General features: G+C 41.4%; 1 protein-coding gene across 1 annotated transcript; it reads left to right on the top strand.

Moving 5' to 3' along the window:
• Positions 1–695: 695 nt before the first annotated feature.
• Positions 696–22,142, top strand: bbof1a (basal body orientation factor 1a; the record flags this gene model as incomplete). The annotated part of the gene is made up of 10 exons (XM_080414200.1): positions 696–739; positions 2,103–2,355; positions 6,907–7,050; positions 7,134–7,214; positions 7,766–7,836; positions 9,077–9,221; positions 19,867–20,360; positions 20,566–20,670; positions 21,480–21,545; positions 21,754–22,142. The coding sequence occupies 10 exons, from the start codon at positions 696–698 to the stop codon at positions 21,851–21,853; spliced, it is 1,503 nt and encodes a 500-aa protein (XP_080270326.1). The 3' UTR covers positions 21,854–22,142.
• Positions 22,143–22,188: the final 46 nt, after the last annotated feature.

Raw genomic sequence — 22,188 nt, 5'->3', positions numbered from 1 at the left:
GAGTATTTCCAATGTTCTACCCCACTACATTTCAGTGGAAAATATTGTACTTTTACTCTACTACAATGATATGAAAACTTCAGTTACTAGTTACTTTGTAGATTTTGATTATCATTTCAAAACACACTAACCACAGCCCTATATTTCTGCCATTTGAAAAAAGCAGATCTATAAGTGTGAGCTTGTAGATCGGCTATTTTCAAAAGATTTTGTATACACTTTGAACTTGTGAAATGGGACATTCTGCACAATGAGTACTTTCTACTTTTGGTTCTTTAAGTACATTTTGATACCAATATTTTTGTACTTTTACTCAAGTACATTTAGAATTCCGGACTTTTACAGTTGTAACAGAGTATTTCTACTTTGCATTGCAGTATTGATACTTTTACTTAAAAGTAAAACATTTGAGTACTTTTTCCACCACTGAAAGTTACATAAATTAGCCAAATGAATGGGTTGCTTGCTATACATACCCTGCAGGTACCAAAGGCAGATACATTTCGGGAGTCTCTCCACACGTGACTGCATCGCTATGGCGACACTAATTGCAAACAATGTCCCTGCTGCTGGTGTCAGTGGCAATCTTGATCAGTGAAGCTATGCTACAGTAGTGAAAAGTCTCTCATCTCCTCGTTGCAACAGTCATCTCCAGCTAGTGTTCTGATTATATATTTGTGCCTGTCAGCCACAACATGCCAAAGAAGAAAAGTACAAAGGGAAAGAAGGCGAAAGGCGGGTAAGTTAGCAAGCAGCAATGAATGGGCCGGCTAACAGAAGTGTCATAATAACAGGATCAACAGTAAACAGCAACACAATAGTGATGGCATGTTTGATTTAGATGCAGTGGTGGTGGGGAAAGTACTCACATGTTTTACTTAAGTAAAAGTATCAATACTGCAATGTAGAAGTTCTCTGTTACAAGTAAAATTCCGGAATTATAAATTTACTTGAGTAAAAGTACAAAAGTATTGTCATAAAAATTTATTTAAAGTACCAAAAGTAAAAGTACTCATTATGCAGAATTGTGTTGAAAGTGTTTATAAAAAATATTTTGAAAATAGCAGATCTACAAGCTCACAACGCAATGCATTGTGAGCTTGTAGATGTTCTATTTTCAAATAGCCGAAGTATAAAGGGATAAAATGGTTAATCTATGTTTTGCAATATTGATACAAATCTAGAACGTAACTAGTAACTAAAGCTGTCAATAATTGTAGTAAAAGTATAATATTTGCCTCTTGAGATGTAGAAGTAAAAGTATTGAAAATTGGAAATACTCCAGTAAAGTAAAAATACCTCAAAACTGTACTTAAGTACAGTACTTGAGTACATGTACTTACTTTCCACCACTGTTTAGATGTAGTCTGCAGTTAGCAAGCATACAGCTTTGATACTGTCAGTCAGTAGCCTACTTCTTAGGCATTCCTAAAATTGGGTATTGTGTCTATAGTTAAGTAGCTATATTTTGGGTTCATTACAACATAATTAGGTGTATGCATGTCTAATTGGTAACTGTGTTTGTTTATTGTCACATAAAGAAAATTATTTGTAGTTTTTGGCTAATTTGACACAAAGTAGGCTATGGGTTTTTATGTCTTACCATAAAATAAACATCTAACACACTAATTATTGATTTAATTAGCTGCAGCTGTCTGTACCCTGCTGTGACTGTTAACACTCCAGCTTCGAATAACTTTTCGTTTTATCTGAACACTATTCCAGGGGTCTTCAATGTTTTTCAGGCCAAGGACCCCTTAACTGACAGAGAGATGAAGCAGGGACCCCCACTTCATATTGTATTAAATTGTGTTACAGATTAAACTTTTTCATAGATTTCATAGATAGCTTATATGATATCCTTTTTCCCTCTACACCAAACCACTTTGCCGAAAATAGCTCATATCTACCTCAGCGCGAGGCGTTGTGAGCTTGTAGATCTGCTATTTTCGGCTAATGTTCCCCTCAGAATAAGACAAATCTTATCACACAAAGATTTGACGGCCCCCCTTTAGTAACTCTGAGGACCCCTTAGGGGTCCCCGGACCCCCTGTTGAAGACCCCTGCACTATTCAAACACAATTTCACTTGATTTCATGCAGAAAGGGAAAGAAGGAAAGCAAGCAAGACTCTAAAGCAGACAAAGAGTCTGACATCGAGAAGGCAAAGGCCAACGCTGCTCTATGGGAGGCCAAGTTAGAGCTGACCGACCAGTCACGTGGGCAGTACCGAGAGGCTGCCCGCCGGTTGGCACGAGCCAATGATGACCTGACAAACCATCAGTATCGAACAGAAAAGGACACGATTGACATCATCAGACTGTTAAACATAAAGGATGCAGAGAGGGAAGAGAAGGTTGTTAATTAATTATTAATTATTATTGTTATATTGTTGTTGTTATTAATGTAGGCTAGATTATTCCTTTATTTAGTAATTTTTGTAACATCCATAGGCTATAGTCTTTTTTGCCAATATCTCAACTTGTGTGTGTGTGTGTGTGTGTGTGTGTGTGTGTTTTGTTTGTGTCATTCATTTTTATAGATAACAATGTTGGAGGATGAACTCAGAAGGCAAAAGGAACTCGCGCAGGAGGAGAAACAAAAACTGGTAGCCTACATTACACAAACACAACAGTCATTATGTGACTAGAAAGTTGGTAGAAAAAATGGCAGAAATCCCTTTGCATACAAAACAAAATCTCATTGTTAATTAAACAGTAAGTATACAGTAATACACAGTGTAGAAAGATAAATTTTTACAATCAGTGGTCAATACGCACAATGTTTTTACATCTTTAGTGTCAAATCAAGTTACGTGTCAAGTCGAATGAGAATTGTTGTGTCAAAAGAACAGTTTTAACCCATCTAAAGAATCAAAAGAATGTGCTGGATCTGAACAGCTGTGTTGTATGTAATTATACACTTACTTTTTATGTAAGACAAAGAAAGCAGCCATAACAAAAAACTAAACAGTACATTATCAGTTACACAATCTAAACATGATTTGAATCCTTCTGAGTGGCAAAAACAAAAACAAAAAAAAGAAAAGATCATGGTCTGGAAAACTGCACTGACACTGCTAGTCAATCTTGACGTGTTATACATTCCCTCACATGTCTTTGTAAATTGCCAAGAATAGCGCACAGTCCATTTTAATTCTTTTTGACACTATTTATTAGCCTCTGTTAATTGTAATTAAAATCACATGATCAAATGCTATTATCATCAAGCGTCCAAACGGGGGAAAATGTTCAGCTTTTGCTAACAGCTGTTTTCCATCTCCTAGCTCTTACTTCATACTAATAAAAATGTGATCCAATAAGCAGCAGAGGCACAAAAAAGAGGCTTGGTCTGGATCAACTTGAAACATCCCCATTTTAGACATGCATGGTGGAACTGTCACATATGCACATGTTGAAAAAATATATATTGTTGTGGTCAACTCCAAAGATGTGACCTCGAGACGCGCTCCTCCAACCCTTTTTCTCATTGCGAGGTGATAAAATGGTTCATCTTGAAAAGTGACTTAGCTAATGGAAACTACCTCATCAAAAGCAATCCGAGAACGTGAGTGCCCTGGCTTTTGTCTTGAAAGTCATGCATGATGAGACTCTGGGTGCTGTGAAAACCAGTCAGCCAAACAATTATATCATAAAGAGTTTTCCAAAGCCATTTAACACGCTACATTAAGAAATGCACAGTAGGCGCATTTCCACTTTGAAATGGCGCGTATTCTTTGTTTGGAAAGATGACCTTTTTAAAATAATTTAGAGAAGCCTTCTCCCAATTTAGTCAATTCCCCACACATTTCTGTGTAGTCTTGACTACTGCCCCTACTAACTCACCTGCCAGTGAGGAGCCCCCACCGAGAGGATGTAGTGCCTTTGTCAGGTGCTGCCCCAGCCCATAGGAATTGCCTGTGCAGCAACAAAGAAGATGACCCTTCCCCGAACACAGCCAGTTGTACTTGTAAGGATGCTCGGCTAAGCCGGAGGCAATGGGGAAGATTCAAATCCCTAGCTTCCGTGGTGGTGGACGAAAACTTTACCCCTCCACCCGAGCTAGGCCCAAAGATAACCTTTGTGAAATCACAGCCAATCCTGAATAATGTTCAAACTACAAACCATTGGCATGCATACAGTATACATGTACGATATACTGCAAGTTTGTACATGTATGTAGTTCTGGAACACATGCAAATTTGGTCTTAAGAGTCAAGATGTGTGTGCGATGTGGCACGTCAATATGGTGATGTCAGTGAAATACATTTGAACAGTTTCAATGTTTTATTTAGCACACAGAGAAAATATAGAAATAGAAAAAGAGAAAAGAAAACTTGAGTTGGGTTCATTGTCTAATAAATCTAAACCATTAAATATATTCACAAGTTTCTTTGCTGTTTTCTATTTTTACACATTTCAATGAATTAAACTAAAACAGCAGTTCTTCTTTAAAGACTACCAATAAAGTTTGTGTTTTCATAAACAAATTAATTGGGTGATCCTCTATTCTTCCAAATTTTGTATATTTTCTGGGCCAACAACGTTAAAAGAAATAAGTGGGTTTCATACCATTCATACATGGTTATGTATTAAAAACATAAACAGATGGTCTGTTGTCTCATAGTAGGTAAAAGTTTGGCTGGCCATTTTCAAATCCCATGCTCTTCAGGTCTAAATGGGACAGGGTGAATAACTGCAAACATGCAAAAGGACTGAGTGGCTCAGAATGTTCAGCACTTGGCTGAAGGTGCTGACTTTGCAAGTTCAAGACCTCCAACTTAAATGTGAATTTTGAGAGCCAATTTAAGTAGAGGTCACCTACAGTATGTGTCAATGAGTGTTGCTGAGGTTGGGTGTTCAAGCTCTCTGTTTCTCTTACAATGAACTTAAGGGGAATAAACCAGAGGAAAGCTTGAAAAACTCTGGGAGTAGAGGCCGCCTAGGTCTCAGTGACTGTTGCTCAGGTTGTGTGTTCAAGCACTGTTTCTGTTTCTCTTACACTTAAGTTAACTTAGGTGTAATGACCCAGGGGAATGCTTGAAAAGCTCTTGAAGAACAACTTAACATTACTCGGTCTCAAGTGTGTTCAGGTTACCTGAAGATGTCTCTAAACCTAAAGGTTTAGAGACAATTTACAGAGGAATACTTGAAAAGCATTTAGGCGAACATCCGTCTCAGTGTCTCACTGGACAGATCAGTGCCAAATGTCTTGTGCACGCTGCCAGTAGGCCAAGGATGTAAATCCCTTGTTGTGAGGCAAGAGTGCTATCCACTGAGTCTCTGTGTCACCCAATGTCACCATGTTGAAAATCTTTCATTTATTTAAAAATAAATAAAGATAAAGAATATGTCACTGCCATATTGACTTGATACCATGATAACACTTGGTAACACAATACCACTTAAGTATCATTCATAGTCGGACGTAAGGATACGTAACTAGCGCCAGCGCTCCTTGCGTCGTCGTTTTTGTCTCCCCCTCCGTCACTTACGGCTCCAGGATTTCCGTCCGTGCAGTCGACATTCACCGTCAGGCCGACGTACGTTCGTTTGTACGTTGGCTGTAGTACCAGTGGAACCCGTTGGCAGTATAAGGAAAAAAAGTTTTCCTCGGGCCCTCTTTGTCCAAAAAAATACCCACGTTGGTTGGTGGAAGTACTTGAGTAAATGTACTTAGACCCGTCGATCCACGGTCTCGGTCTGTGACAATATATAGCATATATAGCACAGTGCAGTAGGGGTCGAAACTCACGTTTTGTAGACAACCATTGTTTTTTGTCTAGTTTGTGGACTAGTTTGTGTCTTTTATTGCGTTGTTTTGGCTAGATGCTACAATGGTAGCTTCATGTTGTTAGCTGCGCTGATGCTGTTGCCAGGTTTTGTGAGAGAAATAAGCAACCAGGTCTATGAAAACAAGCCCAAAAGAATCGACTAGGATATAGCAGATCTACAATATATGTTTGAGAATCACTGGTTTAAATAATAATTGGCCCAAATAAGAAACTACACTTTAGAAACAAGCCCAAATAAAACCGCAACCACCAATACAAAATTGCTTGTTTGTTTACAAGCAACTTTACAGAAAGATAAGCCCAAAGTCGCTTATAATAAGTAGACATGGCAACATCATGGGTACGGCGGTACATACTAGTGGCCATCTGGTGGATGAATAGGTGTATTACGCCTGTACGCTTTAAAATAAATAAAATAACCCCTAAATAACGTGAGCGACTATGCATGCGTCTGTAAAGAACGGACGGAATCCCTCACCCCCTGACGCACGTTTTAGACCCATCTAGGGACTATGAACGGGCCTTTAGGGTAACTGCCATTTGAGTGTTGCTGTAGCTGCCAGAAATGTCAGTTTAGGGGCAACAACAGCACAAGCGCACGTTGGCGTCACAGCATACAGTAGCAGCGCAAACAGATTTCGGCTTTCCTCCTTATCTGAAGAATAACAATTAAGCCAAAAAGATGTAGTCAGATGGTTGGAAACCATTCATTTACTCATCATGTACATCATTGTGGGCGCATGTTTCGCTGGTGTCTCATGACTTTGGTCACGTTGTTGCATTTTTTCCCTGACTGGTGTGTCCACAGTAGCAATTGACTCTGACTTGAGGTATTGAGCCTGACAAACCCAGCCTGATGTGTGCTTAAGTTGGGCTGGGTTGCAAAGGGCATGGTCATTGTGAACTTTTAGAACGTTTACTTCCCAGCTGGTATAAGCAGTTGTTCTCTGTTCCTGGAATCGCTGGACAGCTCTCTGAAAAAACTGCATAATATGTACTTTTCCTGAATCTACAAATGGCCTTTCACAGAGACAAATTTATGTATTTAAGCTATATAGTGCGTAAACACACTATATTATCTTCTGTACATAATGTTGTTATTGAATGTTGCAGGTTGCTGAATACACACTTCAAATAAACGAGTTGGAAGACCGGTTCAGAGAGAGGTCCGATGATTTTAAGATGATTCAGGGGGAGTGGAAGACGATTAAGGAGTTTCATAAGAAGAAAGCCCAGATGGAGCAAGAGCTCAGCGATGTGAGGATAAATACGCAGATGATTACTGTACTTCACAGGTGTGTTTGGCCTTCATAACAGAATTTTAACTCTGTGGTTTCCAGATTAAGGAAAGCATGCGTGTTGCTGACAAACAACACCAGGACAACCTGGCCAGAATGGAGCACAGATTTTTCATTGAAAAGGTATGAAATTGACAATTATTCCCCCTAATAAAGTTGTTTTTCTTTGTTGTTTTCTCATGCCCCTCATGTAAAGCCTCTTTGGGTACTTAGAAAAGCGTTATATAAATGCGAGTTATTATTATTATTACAGTATGTACACTTTCTTTTTTGTCTTTCACAGTGGAAGAAATTAGGTCAATTCTGAAAGACGACACTGCCGTCATAAGTTAAAGTAGACAATAACTGTGGACTAATGCGATCCAACTAAGTTAGTGTTGTGTGTCTCAAAGTGTCGCATCTTGACATGTAGTGAGCTTTTTTGGCTAGTTTTGCTATTAAATAACAAACAAAAAAAATACGTTTGAAAAGTTACGTAGCTAAGTTTTTGAAGGATTTTGACATTTTTTGACGATGTTTGAAAGTTATAACGCCTATAATGACATTCCCAAAATAGAGACGCCAAGTTGAAAGTAGTTATTGACATCAAATTGAACAATTATGTAGTCAGGTATGAAGCCAAAACAAGCAAAGAGACACAGGAGGAACAGTGAGTTGTGTCTATTCCTTTGCAGGCTCGCCTGGAGAGAGAGGCTGAGCAGAGGATCGCCCTGCTAGCTGAGAGAGCCCACAACGAAGCCATTGTGTAAGTGTCTCTCTGCTGTGTCATTACAGGCTAATTTTATTCTTCAAATTGAACATTCAGGGCAGGGTAGAGCAGCAGAAGTAAATAAATCATATGTATAAAAAACAAGGTCATTGTTTCCACTGTACCATCTTGCCATGTTCACGAACGTGTACATCACTTAAAGACAACGATTACATTTCTACTGTAGCAGTCTCACTCTATATCTGTCTCTGCTTTGCCTTAAATAAACAAAAACATCTCTGTTCGTTTTGAATCCATAAGGGGGTATACTTTGCTTGTTGTTACATTTTACCATGCATAAAACATTGGTGTTGGTGAGGCTTTGATGTTGATTTGAGTTGAGTACCACTAATTGATTTTAAGTGTGAACACACTCTAGTTTGACCCAGTTTAATTTAATTTGCTGACTAAGAGCACAGAATGTGACTGGGATGTATTAGTCATGATTTACTCTACATGGACACATCTCATTCTATTCAGCTCCAAAGCCAATTCACCAGCTATGAGTGAGTCACAGTAAATTAACAGGCCGCAAATAGTATTTCAAAATAACATTTGTGGCGCGTCCGGGTGGCGAGGGGGAAAATACCTGCCCACCACCGTGGAGGCTGAGGTTTGATTCCTCCGCGGTGCTTTCGGCTTGGCCAGGCGCTCAAAATGAACAGCAACTCCTACAGGTTGACCAGGACACCTGTCTGCAGAGAGGGAGGGAGGGAGGGATAGCGTGTGCCTCCACATGCGTTACAACCTCACTGTGAAGCTCTTCACTGTCAGGTGAAAGGAAGCAGCTGGCGACCAACAAGTAGGGGTTGGCAGTGGCAGGGACTGGGGCACAAAGACTAAAAAACGTTTAATAAACGTTTGTAGATCACTAATATACTAGCTACAGTAGGTAGTAGTTGCTGCATAAGGCCAACTCATATCTTCATGTAGCCTGCTAAACTGACTTTTTGATATTCATGCTATAACTTCTCATTGTGTTGCCCTAGTGTAGCAAACACCACACATCTGGTATACAACATGTAGATTAAACACTAAAGTTATATTTCGTTGCACGACAGTGTTGCTTATGGGAAAATTATGAAATTGCATTTCATGAAACTGCTATGGTTTGCTGTCGAGATGTCATTGTAACAGTGTGTGTGTGTGTGTGTGTGTGGGGGGGGGGGGGTAACCACTTTTTTAAAGTTTCAGACATGGCCTCTCTTTCTAATTTGCTTGTATCCCAAATCAACAGCCAGCTGGATGACGCCTCGCGCTCTGTATTCAAGGAGAACGTCCGGCTGAATGAGGCACTTAACTATCACATGAAGGAGGTGGAAGACCTGAGGAGATTGACAGCGTCAATGGTTGAGGAAAACGCCTCCCTTGCACTGAACAAGGTATGCTTAAACCAGGGGACAGGAGACAGGGATGTTGGACAGAGACTAATCGCACCCAAAAAAATAAACTTTTAATCCTTTTTGGTTAGAAAACACTTGTCAGATAATCTGTGGAGGGTGTATTTCAGGTGGTATTTCCCCTGTGTTGTTTACTTGTGCTGACCCTGTGTATTTAGCTTGTGGTCCTACTTTCCCCTCACCTCCTAGTGCTTGCCAGCCTCTCTGTGGTTGGTGGTTGTGGTGAGAGTTTCCACCGGCAAATGGGCTCCATTTCAGTGGCTATACCCCCTCCCCCAACTTAATGTTTTCCGGTAATGATTTTCTAAAACAAACAAATACTTTATACATTAATTACCTCATAAGTGCAATTTAGAGTATAGCAAGGACCTTACCATACTCTACACTAAATTACACCAAAGGTTACTTTAAATCTTACCTTACCATAAGGTAAGATTTAAAGTCACCTTCTGAAATTTACACAGCCTAGTACTTTCTTGATCACATCTAATTGTTATGTCACGGATGCTGTGACACAAACCATTATCTATCTAATGTGCTCCAGTCTAGACCAAATCATCATGATGTCACCATCACACAACCAAAATTTTATTTACGGATGGATAACACATTTTGGAAAAACAGGAGATGGTGATGTGCCATGTCACTGGTCCGGCTCTTTGTACTGAAGCACCATTGGTCCAACGGTGCAGATGATCACTAAATTTAACCTAATCTTTACCCTAACCTCACACTAAACTATAATTTTTTTTAACTATTGGGGTTTTGGAATAATGGGCTGTCGGACCAATGGGCAGGCCCCATGGTGATGATGATACAGAGTATTATAAATATATTATTTTGTTCTAAATATCACAGCAGTGGAGTCGGCATAGCTGGAGCTAATGGCTTTAAAAATGTGCCTAATGAAAAGGGACAACCCACCGCACTGCTGTCTTTTATTGCCTTAATTGTCTCCACCAGGCCGAAAGGCATGGCCGAGATGTTTTGCACCCTGTCTGTCTGTCCGTCCGTGACTCCGTCTCTGTCTTTTGCACGCACATTCCCACTAGGCCGAGGAAGAAATGCCACTTTTCAAATCAGCCTCATGGTAGTGCTATTACGGGACGATTCGTGTTTTTACATATAACTGCACTGATTTGTGTAAAATTTTGTTTGCACACTCTCTAGAGGCCAAGGAAAAACATTTGCCTTTTATAGCGCCACTAGGATGCCAACTTATGTGAAACATTTTTTTTTATATTAAGCCTTCAGATTTTATCCAAATTTCACGCAAATCGGTACACATGATTAGACGGATCTGTTTGATTTTTCATATTCCATCCTGATTGGCTAAGATTGACATCTAAAGTTTGTAGGAGTGGCCCGTTTGAACAAAATGCCGCAAAGCAATCACGATTGCGGTGAAACTTGCGGTGAAACTTTGCACGCACATTCGCACTACATTGAGAAACAAATGCTAATTATTTTAACATTGCCCTATTGTAGCGCCACCAGGAGGCCGATTTTTGCAACACTTTTCTTTTTTATATTACTCCTACACATTTTGTCCAAACATCATGCAAATCGGTACACATTATCTCTATAGTCAAGTGATCAAGATGGTTCCGTCCGATTTTTCATATTCCATCCTGATTGGCGAATTCCGAACATTGCTGGCCCACAATAACCTACCTGACCTGGTGGAGACCTGTGCTCCGATGAGCACAGTTAATTCTTATTATCGGTTTGTGTGCCCTATCCAGCTGAGGTAAATAAATGGGAATTTGTTTGCGGATTTAGATATGGCTGTGATTAATCAAACTTGCACATTGTTTGTGGAATATTGTACACCAACATCAGGAAGGCCACATGGTTTTGGCCCATTACATTTGGGAATCTAGCCGCTGATGGGCAATTTTGTTGGAACTCAGGGAAAATACTGCACTGTATTTTCATTGTGCTGAGTTCGTCAGATTATCGCCTTAAAACATGGGTTTTTAAAAAAAGTATGGGTTTGTTATAGCATAGTCATATAAATTAGAAAATAATTTAATTACAAATAATAATACATTGTAAACTATAGTATGGCATTTGTTTGATGACTTATAGTATTTGTTTGATGACAGTATAGTATAAGATTACATTCTTTGGTACAGTGTGATTTTATTATATATAATAGTATGACTTAGCACAGTATGATTTTTTAACAAACCTCACGCAAATCAGTACACATTATCTGTACTTAGTCATGTGATCAAGACCTATCGGTCAGGTTTTTCATATTCCTGACTACAATTGTCTTCCAAAGTTTGCGGGTGTGGCCCATTTTGCACAAAATGCCACAAATAATGTCCACACTTACTGTGAAACTTTGCACGCACATTCCCTCTTCTAGGCCAAGGAAGAAATGCCACCCAACATTTGTCAAATCAGCCTCATGGTGGCGCCATAACAGGCCTATTCACGTTCTGGCCTTTAATTCTTGAACTGTAGGTCATACTTATCTAAGTACATTGGACATGTGTATTATTGGCAAAATTGCTAGAGTTATATCCAAAGTTTGTATTTTATTTCAAACATGTAATCATAGTACATCATACACTAGTAGTTTACATTTCAGAGCTTTACTGTAGGAATGGCATTCTAACAAACCAAGGCCACCATAACTTTGCTGTTAAACACAGAGTTGAAAACTCACAACGCATCGCAATTCGCAACCGCAATGCGTTGTGAGTTTGTAGTGTGCTATTTTCGGTAAAGAGATGTCCTAATTACGAGTTTACTAAGTATAGATAGAGGGCATAAGTTGTTAGTTAAAATAAATTAAGGTAAGATTCCAAAGGTCGTGCAAAAAAGCAGTGATGCTGTTGCAGTTCAACAGTATTGCCTGGCAGTAACGGCTCCCCACAAACCCAATTGTTATGAAAGATATTTATGGAATAAATAAATAAAATCTATATAAATTTGTGAAAGACAATTGACTGACTTCTATGTAAACCATACTATAAAATCATATTTTTTCTTTATGTATTAAACTAGAAACATTGAATCTCGTTTGGCGTATTACGTATTGTTTGTTGCCAAAATTCATTAGCCCCTGCTCTAAAAAAAACAGCCCCCCCATAGCCCCCTCCATTCTTTGGAGCCGTCACTGCGCCTAATTTATGTTTTGCCAAACATTGTTGATCCACAAGAAAGCTTGTGCATCTGAGAGTTTCAGTGTGAGACACAGGCTAATGGCCATGGAGGCTTATGGTAGCAGCCTCTCATAGCCAATTAAGGACTCCTCTGCTAATTCACACACCATTGGTTGGTCCTGCATACATTAGTTAAGCATTTACTGGTTTAGTATTTGAGACCTTTTTGATGTTGATCATTGTTAATGACCTTGAACATTCAGCTTTCTCACCCAAGTAGGGGATTGCCTGGGTATCACCCTTTTCTTTTCATGTATCTTTATTTTTACATGTGTTCAAGAAGTGAAGCTCTGTCTCCACCACTCCTTCACTGCAGTGAAAGCACAGCCTGTCCTCTCTGGTCAGCCAGGTTTGTTGAAGTCGAGGCTGTGCACTCTGTGTCTGTACATTGTTATGATTTTTCTCAGTTTAATAGTTAAACCACAGTGAGTGGTCAAATAGTCTGCCATGGTGTACTGTCTATACTGTCTGAACCCATAAAATTCCCCCCACAAACACACATGCGTATTATTCAGTCTTGTGCTAGATGTGCTCCTGTTTCTATCAACATTGTAACGGGGCCTTTCATTTATAAGGTATATATTTTACCACTATAGACTATATTGTGTGTATAGCATGATTATTTAGCAACGTCAACGTCAATGTCATGATTCCCAAATCATACCCCATCAAAGTTAATAATGGAAAATGATGGGGGGACGGAGCAGTCGGTAGCGCTGCCGCCTCACAGCTAGAAGGTCCTTGGTTCGATTCCCACTGGGGATGCGGTGGGTGCTGGGGGCGTGTCCTCTCCTCCACGTCATCAGTGCCCATACCCTAGGTGGGGTTGGCGAAAGGGCTTTTCTGTGTGGAGTTTGCATGCAATCTGCATGTTCTCCCCGTGGCCCCTAGGGTAGGTACCCTCACAAAAAACATGCAGTAATCCTGGTCTCTATACTGCCTCCCCCTGGTCAGCCGGACGGCTGATCGAGCGGAAAGGAACTGGTTGGAATAACGTGTTCCTTCCACGCGCTACGTCCAACCGGGGAAACTCCCCCCTGTCAGGTGATAAGAAGCGGCTTGCTGGCTCATCATGCATTGAAGGAGGCATGAGCTCAGTTCTGGGCTCTCCCTAGGCTGGCAGAGGGAGAGTAGTGCCCAGGATTACATAGGCAATTGTCACTGGGGGAAAAATGGGTTACAAAATCGTGGGATAAAAAATTTAAGATAAAAATTAATAAATAAATGATGGAAAATGATATTTTTAATATGCCCATAATAATGTCACGTACTATATTCATATATAGAATCTCATTTTATCCGTTTTTAGAACATCTTTTGGGGACAGAGCATAGAGTTAAAAATAAGGGACAGAGCCCTCTATGTCTCGTCCGTCAGACTGCAGATGGACTCTTCAGATATCTTCCCAAATCTCGCGAGAGTGTGTTGCTGGGATAGAGATAGGTTGATAACAAATTAGTTTTTCTCCTAATTTGTCTCTAAAAAAAACATTTTAGTATGAAAATCTTGTAAATATCGTGTAGCTTGTGACGATCGGGTCCAATATTTAATTCAGTGACCATGTGGCTAAAGAATGGTTCAGAAGCTGTGTTCATGTTCACTCTTCCATTGGAATCAATCTAAAAAGGCGCCCACCTACAGTACGTCAAGCAGATACGGGAAGTAAACTGGAGATGGCATGTCTTGCAATTTCCGTCTTGGCTACGGTTCAAGAGTTATAGGCCAAAACGTGAATCCGTCTGTTACAGCGCCACGATGAGGCAGATTTGAAAAATTTAGGGTGGCATGTCCTCCTTGGCCTAGTGGGAATCGGCATTTTGTTCAAAACGGGCCACTAATGCAAACTTTGGAAGCCAATTTTAGCTAATCAGGATGGAATATGAGAAATCTGACAGATCAGTCTTGATCACATGTGTATGTTTGGATGAAATCTGTAGGAGTAGAAATTGGGCTCCTGGTGGCGCTATAACAGGCCGATGTGAAACGTTTGGGGCAGAGGTTCCTATGGTACTTACCCGTCTTCTATGGTGCATCCCTGTCATCTATGGTGCTTCCTATGGTGCTTCTATGTCTTCTATGGTGCTTCCTATGGTGCTTCCCTGTCTTCTATGGTGCTTCCCTGCCATCTACCGTATGGTGCTTCCTATGGTCATTCCTAACATTTTTCATGCTGACCCAAATAAAATGAAATAAACAAACACCCAGGGTTTTGAAAGTATCGGCAGGCTACTATGGTACCAGTTTTGTTGGCATGCTTGTTGGAGCTCATTTGAAATCATCAAAGAAAGTATTGTCTGTACTCTTTAGAAAGCTGCTGCAACCAGTTTCAGAAGATGAGTGGAGTGCTGGAAAACCCAGCACCCCACCTGTCTGTCTGTGTGTTTGCTAGACTAGAGACGTCACCTCAGTACCCCACCTGTCTGTTTGTGTGCTGGAGAACCCTGGACCCTACCTGTCTGTCTGTGTGCACCTGGATCCTCTGGTATGCAGTGACAAGTCCACCTCTACTGCAACAGATTTGGTAGCAGGGTCCTGAAGCGCTACAGTTGATCGACACCTGGCCCCCCAATGGCATTGTGTCCATGAGGATAGTAGTGGGCTTGCCGTTTATCCAACTGGTTAGTGCTGCTGCCTCTGATATAAGAGACCTGGGTTCAAATCCCCATCTGCACGCTTGTCTTTGTTATTTGATGATAGGTTAAGGGTTTAAACACCTCTTTTACTTAAACTAGAGGTTCGGCCCGACTTCGAGAGTTCATGCCGCTGTGCGGCCCTCACACCTACGTCGCACCGCCGATCCAACCAATATGTCTGAATCATATAGTGTCAGGGGCTTTGTCGGACAGATACAGATATGTAGATATCTGTATCTGTCCGTCTACCTGTGTCCCTTTTATGGCCATATGTGAAGATACTTGATGTCATTAGTATTTTACAGAGCCATTCAAGGAGAGTTGCGTCACCTCCGTTCACTTCATCGGGCTAGGTCTTCTACACAGCCGTCTATTGGTGAATAGTGACAAAGCCCTAAACCGGAAGTTAATAGAATGCTGAAGTCAATGGCTCCTTGTAACCATTTCCAGTTTACATGAACCACGTGACCAGCGCTGTTTCTGCCCCCTCAGTGGCGGAACGCTCTAATACAAGGCTCTGGTTGCGAACACAGCGGAAGGCGCGCCTCCGCGCAAGTGGAGCTTACTATGAAACCGTGCTCGGCTTGTGTGTCTCTCTGCGTCTCTGTGTGCAGTATTGTGTGCACTGCCTGCACTGCCTGTGTGCAGCCAAGTAAATGTCCAATATAGACTTCACGTACCATACATCAAATGAAAACTGAACACACCTGTCAAGGTTGCGTTTAAGCCCGCCACCCTTCCCCCAGAAGCCACGCCCCGGAGAAGGCTCCGCCCGCAGATTTCTTTAGGGTTACAATGAAGTGCAATTTTGAGATATACTCTCCTCAAGCTATGAAGGTCGGGTCGGCACGTGCACACAGACCGACCAGCAACTATGGGGGACAGAAAGGTGAAACGCAGGCCTGGCACCAAACATGCAAACACAATATCTAAAAAACTCGATGCAAAATATCATGCAGTGTCAGGGTTTAATATACACACCACTAAAAACCAAAAAGTCCCACAGTGCAGTCCCACGACAGAACGGAGGCAGTGTAGCAAGGCGGACCCGGCCTTGTAGAGTGAGTCACACACTGTCGACAAAAAAGAGGAGAGCAGACTCATTAACACACATCACCATCCAAAAACGCCCAAAAACATAATGCACCTGCTATAACTGAACCTTAAATGCCAATAACTAATAAATCAAATATACAGCGACAAACCAAACAAGAGTAAAATAGCAGTGGAAAACAGTGGCTGGACTGGTCGCTTTCAGGAAACAGACAAAACACATTAGTTGCCAGCCCTAGTATTACAACATAATGCAAACCCTGTATTCAAATCATCATTAAAAAGAACAAACAGTATAAACCTACTTTGCTTTGCAGTGAATGATACACACCTCCAGCAGCACAATGCAAGGACAATTCCAGCACCACAGCTACAAGAAGACGACAGTGATATTACAAAACAAAAAATGTATTAAAATATAAAGAAACTCATAGAATGTATACTGTTTTACCAGTATATCCAGGTCTCTAGACACAGCTCAGCAGTACATTGAAGGTCACTTCATTTGTAAACCTAAATAAATAAATACATTTCAAGAAGATAAAATAAAACACAGTGATGTTGACACAAATTAAAGTGCTATAAGCATGTTAAGCATCCATGTGCGCAAACAAACAATAGCCTAACAAACAAAGGCCAGCAGTAGCATTACCCGCAACAAACAAAAGGGTAGCCTTTCACATGGTTATTCTGTGCTACACAAGGTTGAGCTTTGATCTACCATGAGTTGTTTTTCACCCTGCATGAGAGGGGAAACACCATCATCTGCTGTAGAGTCAAAATGTCTCTACTGGGAAGAACTAAACTTTCATAACATTCCTGGTCATGTGACTAGGTCAGTTGCACTGGGTGCACCATTCACCTGGATTCCCACACATATGCCCATATATGGACCAGCAGATCGGCGGTTCTGAATGACTCCACGGCGGGCACCGCACCACCGCAAGTTCTTGCCGATGCGCACACTGAATTTGAAGTTGGGCATAGCAGTTGGATCTGTGGTTCTGTGGATCTTTTCCTCTGATCTTATGTCTCAGTCATAGTGACATGCCTATATATGGGTGTATCGGGTTTGTTTATGGTTATGCCTGAGTCCCTTTTGTGCCCATATATGGAGCTGACTGATTTGTTTGCGCCTGATGCCATGACAACACATTGAGGTTAGACAACACACTCCATATTTGGGCGTAGCTGCATTGGGAACTCCTTATGGTTATGGCTGAGATTGATGACATGTTCCGCAGACCGGCTGGCCCACTCGCTGGCCGGTCCTTCCATAAGCCAATTTTTATATAAGATAAACTATATTTGAAATATTAAAAGTGTTTTATTTCTTTTACCTTTCCTCTCTTTCATATCTCTCTGTATGTCTCTCACTCATTTGTGATAATTTATTGTTGACACCAGGCAGGCCGGATGGCTGATGGCCGTAGACGACGTAATCGCCTCTGTCCGTCTGTCGGTCCGTGTGTCTGTGAGCAGCTAATCTCTGGACCAATCGGCTTAAAACTTTAGGAAGAACCTCTGCCCCAAATCTTACACATCGGCCTGTAGCGACTAGCCTGGTAAAACCCCTCCCTACGGAAAATCTAATGGAAATGAGATTTTCCGGAGGGAGGGGCTTTACCAGGCTATGTAGCGACACCAGGAGGCTGATTTTAACAAAACAATTTCTTAAAATATTACTTTGTATATATTACAGTATTATTTTGTCCAATCATCACACAAATGTGTACACATTATCTCTATAGTCATGTGATCAAGATGACGGTATGAGTCAGATTTTTCAGATCCCATTCCAATTGGCTATTAGCTATGCCTGCCTTCCTAAGTTTCTGGGCCCTGGCGAAAACCTGTGCTCCAAGGAGCACACTTTTTTTGGGTTAGTCAGGCTAGGCTATTATTGTCACAATGACACTACCACTGAACTACATGAGCACATGAGAGTCCTGTCCTGACACTCCTCCTTCCAACACTGCTCTCTGTTGCTCTTAATGAAAGGTTACAGAGTAAAAAAATGTTTCAGCAAGTGAATTGAGCCAACAACACACACTGTTACTTGCACTAATGTGCATACAACGTGTATGTGTATACCTTACTGCACATTATAGAATCTGCTTAAGTGTCTACATTCTATATAGAACTTCGTGAGTGTTCTGGAGCAACTTTCTCTCTTAAACCTAAAATCTGGAAGTTATTTTAATGAATAAAATATTATTTTAACCAATCTGTATGGTAGAATTCGTTTATGCTATACTGCTGTGGTTGGAAGTGGTCTCCCTGCTTTTCTATTGAGAAATGTGTAGTGTATTAGATCCTATGGTGTGGTAGTCACCACAACCACTACTATTGGTTGACAACTAAGAGGTACTGCCTGATGCTCAAATTGTAATACCCTCTGTCGAGACAGGCTTTCCATCTTAGCTCAGCGGTAGACATTTCTGCACTTGTATGGGAGACGTACTGTAGGTTCAAATCCTGTAGACTGCAGCTTTAGTACTTTTAAGTGAGCCAGAAGGTGATTGCAAAACAAGGCTGTCTGTATGTATGTCACAGAATGGCCAAATACACTGTCTCAAGAGGAAACTGGAAATACTGTATCTCATTGCGCCAACCCGTTGCCATTTACATCCGTGTCGGTCCAGACTCATAATAGTATAGTATAGTGAATGAAGGACACAGTGATCTCGACCTTTGACCTCCTACTTCTAATCAGTTCATCCTTGAGTCCCAGTGGACGTTTGTTAACTGGGACTCAATGTCATGAAATTCCCTCAAGGCATTCCTGAGATATCACGTTCACAAGGTTGGGACGTATGTATGTATGTACGTACGTACTGTCAAACAACTTGAAAACTTGCCTGCGGCCATGGCTGTCTGCTAACGGAGGCATAAAAATGTGTTGCACACCCCATTTCCATATGTATGTTTCAGCCATGGCCGCCTTAAATTTCTGAGAAATTAATTAAAACATGGCTACCATAAGCCCATACAAAACACACCTGATTATGATTGCACAGGGTGTAAGTAATAGACAACTAAGAGGCCTTCAGTCAATCAACATTACAGACGTTCATTTCCAATACATTTCTAATAGTTATACAGTAAAATGTACAAAAATCTGTCCCATCAGTCAGTCACAGAAAGCATTTTAAAGCAACAATCCATAAGTTGTATGTCCTGTTCTGGCAGAGAGGGGTAATTGCAACTATCAAGCCCCTTGTCTCTGGAATCATCTCCCTATCCATATCCGAGTCTAGCTCCCTCAACTTATTCAAGAGTTAATTGAAAACACACCTTTTTGCATTAGCCTTTGACATAATCTTATCTTAAATGGTCTACATTGTTATACTGTGTGTGTGTGTGTGTGTGTGCGTGTATTTGTATGTACTGTATATGCATTGCACTACTTTGTTTTATTGTTTTATTAGTTCTTATAGTTTTTATGTACAGCCCTTTAGGACATGTTTTGTGATATTGGGTTCTCATTTGACTTGTTCTCCAGCTAGACTCCAACCGCTATGCCCAACTTGATAACCTGGTAAATGCTGGTAAATGATGTGGTTGACACACTATCTGGTCACCTACCGGCATGCGTACTGCTTGCTGCTGTGAATACAAATTTGAGCATTTAAAAGTGAGTTGCGAGCCTCCCTCTTGTTTTTCACCTACCGGCATGCCCCATCAAAGTGATTTGTATAGTAATACTGATCAGACCATTCTTAGACTGACCTGAACAACACTGCTATCGTTTTCGCACAGGGTACCAGTGAGCTGATGATCCAGGACAACGCCGGTCACATGAAGGCCCGGAGGGAGGAGATATCCGAATTGAATGCTAAGGTGGCTACCTTGGAGCGAGCCCTCGGGTCGATGGCCGAAGAGTTTGATCAGGAGAAGGAGGAGACCCAGCAGCGACACCGGGTCAGAACCCAAGCCAGCCAGGTAGAACTGGACAAGTTGCAGAAGGTGCTGGCCATGCGGGAGAAAGAGATAGGCCGTGTCAAGCGGTTGGCATGTGTCGTCGTAGAACAGCGCACAGAACTGGAGTGCTTCTTCCAGGAGGCTCTATTTCAGGTGAAGCAAGAGATCCAGGCCAGCAGAATGCAGTACAGAGAGGAGGCACTGCAAGCGTACCGCAGTAAGATGGCTGAGGCCAGGGCAGGCAAGCAGAAGTATCCCCTCATCCGCACCTTCCACAAGAACCCTCATAGCACCAACTGTGTCTATTCAGACATGGATGAGGCTGCAAAATGGTGAGATCCTACGCCAGAATCCTAGCGATGAATGTTTTTCAATGCTAATGTAAGTATCAGCAGTCACCTGCAACTCGTCCAGAGGTTGACCAAATACCAATATTAAACGCGGTTCACATCTTGATGCAAGCTTATGGCAAGGAAATGCACATGTATTATAGTCATGTTTTGCATTCGTTGATTTCATGCACCCCTTCTGATTCAGGACTCATGTGCAGAGCAACAAGGTTGACATCTCAGATCTCACTTGGGAGCAGAAGGAGAAAGTGCTAAGACTGCTCTTTGCAAAAATGAACGGACAGAGAGCAAGGTATAGTATTACCCCTTCAACAGATTGGATTCAAGTAGATGACTGAGTAAGCACCGAACATGTCGGTTGTTAGTCACTTTCCCTTTTTTTGCCTAATGGCCCCACTTTGGTCAAGATGGTCCATTTGGAGTCACCGAACATGAAAACGAAACTTCTGATGCAATTAATTCTGCAGAACAAAATGCAGTGACACCAAGCAATAGTTCAGCCTGAGCCCCCATTTGTGACTCCTCCCTCTATTTAATGTCTTAAACAGCTCTGTTCTCAGCAGAAGAGGATACCATAAAACATCACTTAAGGCTTCAACCAATTTTCTTTTCCGTCCAGCTGCTTAAAAAGAATGAAGAAAGAGTCTGGGCACAATAGTAAAAATAGGCTCAGCCACAGAGTCGTGTGCTTGGAAACAAACATCTGGTCACGTCGATTTGCCTTCAGCCTATTGGCTCCACTTCACGTGCGCCAAGACGTTTATTTAGTTCTTTGAACGCTTGTGGTCGTGGAGCAGCTGGTAACGTGATTTTCAGAAAGCAGTGTACAGGAGATCTGACTGCATAGGGGGTACATCAGGGCAGAGTTGATGTATATTCACGTTAACCGTGGTCTGGCATGTAGTCCAGCAGCATAACATGCTGAATTTGGTGACCGTGGAAGGCCATTTTAGAGAACCTCGGTCAGTGTACTTCGCACTGACCCAAACTAACCTCTTTCAGAGGCTAGTTGCAGTCCTAAGAGAATAAAAACACCAGAGTGTTAAAACATGGCCTCTCAAAATGATGTACTTCATTGCAACTCTGCATTTTTCCTGACAGGGACCCCAGCCAACCTTTGGCTTTGTCTGTGTCCTCTAAGAAGAATCCAATTCACAGCGAGGCTGGGTAAGGCAGCAGCGGAATGCATGAGAATACAACAGCTATATTTTCTTCTTTTAATTACAAAGCATGTGCAGATTTATTGTTCCCACATTCCATGTTTAGCCGGCAAAGCATTGGACTTGTGAGACAGTGATTCCCAAGTGTGATTTATCAGATTCTTGTTTTTTTGTTTTTTGTGTGTGTGTGTGACATAATGACGCCTGTCTTGCAGAATTACAGAGCTGCTGTCCCCGATGACCTTCCTCACCCAGGCGCCTGTATCCAGCCTGCCCTCCAACCCCAACAGCCTTCCGGATATAAACACCACATGACTTGTGTCTGGCCCTGGACACTTACATTGCACTTTCACTGGGATGTCTGCTGCTTTCTGCAAAATTGCAATTACGTGTATCTTTGTGTTCTTGATGTCCATGGGAAAGCTCTTACCTTAACCAAGACTTAAATGAATCCTTTGCTTATTTCTGTCCTATCTCTGCAGCACGCACAGCTCATGTACTGTACATCCGATTTAACAAGTTGCCTTTTACTCCAGTTTCTACCTTTCCTAACCATGACATTCTGATGTACTGTAAAAACTAAATTAATTTAAGATGTAATATCTGGAACTGAATGTGTGACTGACGGTTATTAAGGGAAATACAATGTT

The sequence above is a fragment of the Gymnoscopelus braueri genome (assembly GCF_963280865.1).
Source record: "Gymnoscopelus braueri genome assembly, chromosome: 19".
NCBI classification, from domain to species: domain Eukaryota; kingdom Metazoa; phylum Chordata; class Actinopteri; order Myctophiformes; family Myctophidae; genus Gymnoscopelus; species Gymnoscopelus braueri.
This window is presented reverse-complemented; position numbering and strand designations above follow the sequence as displayed.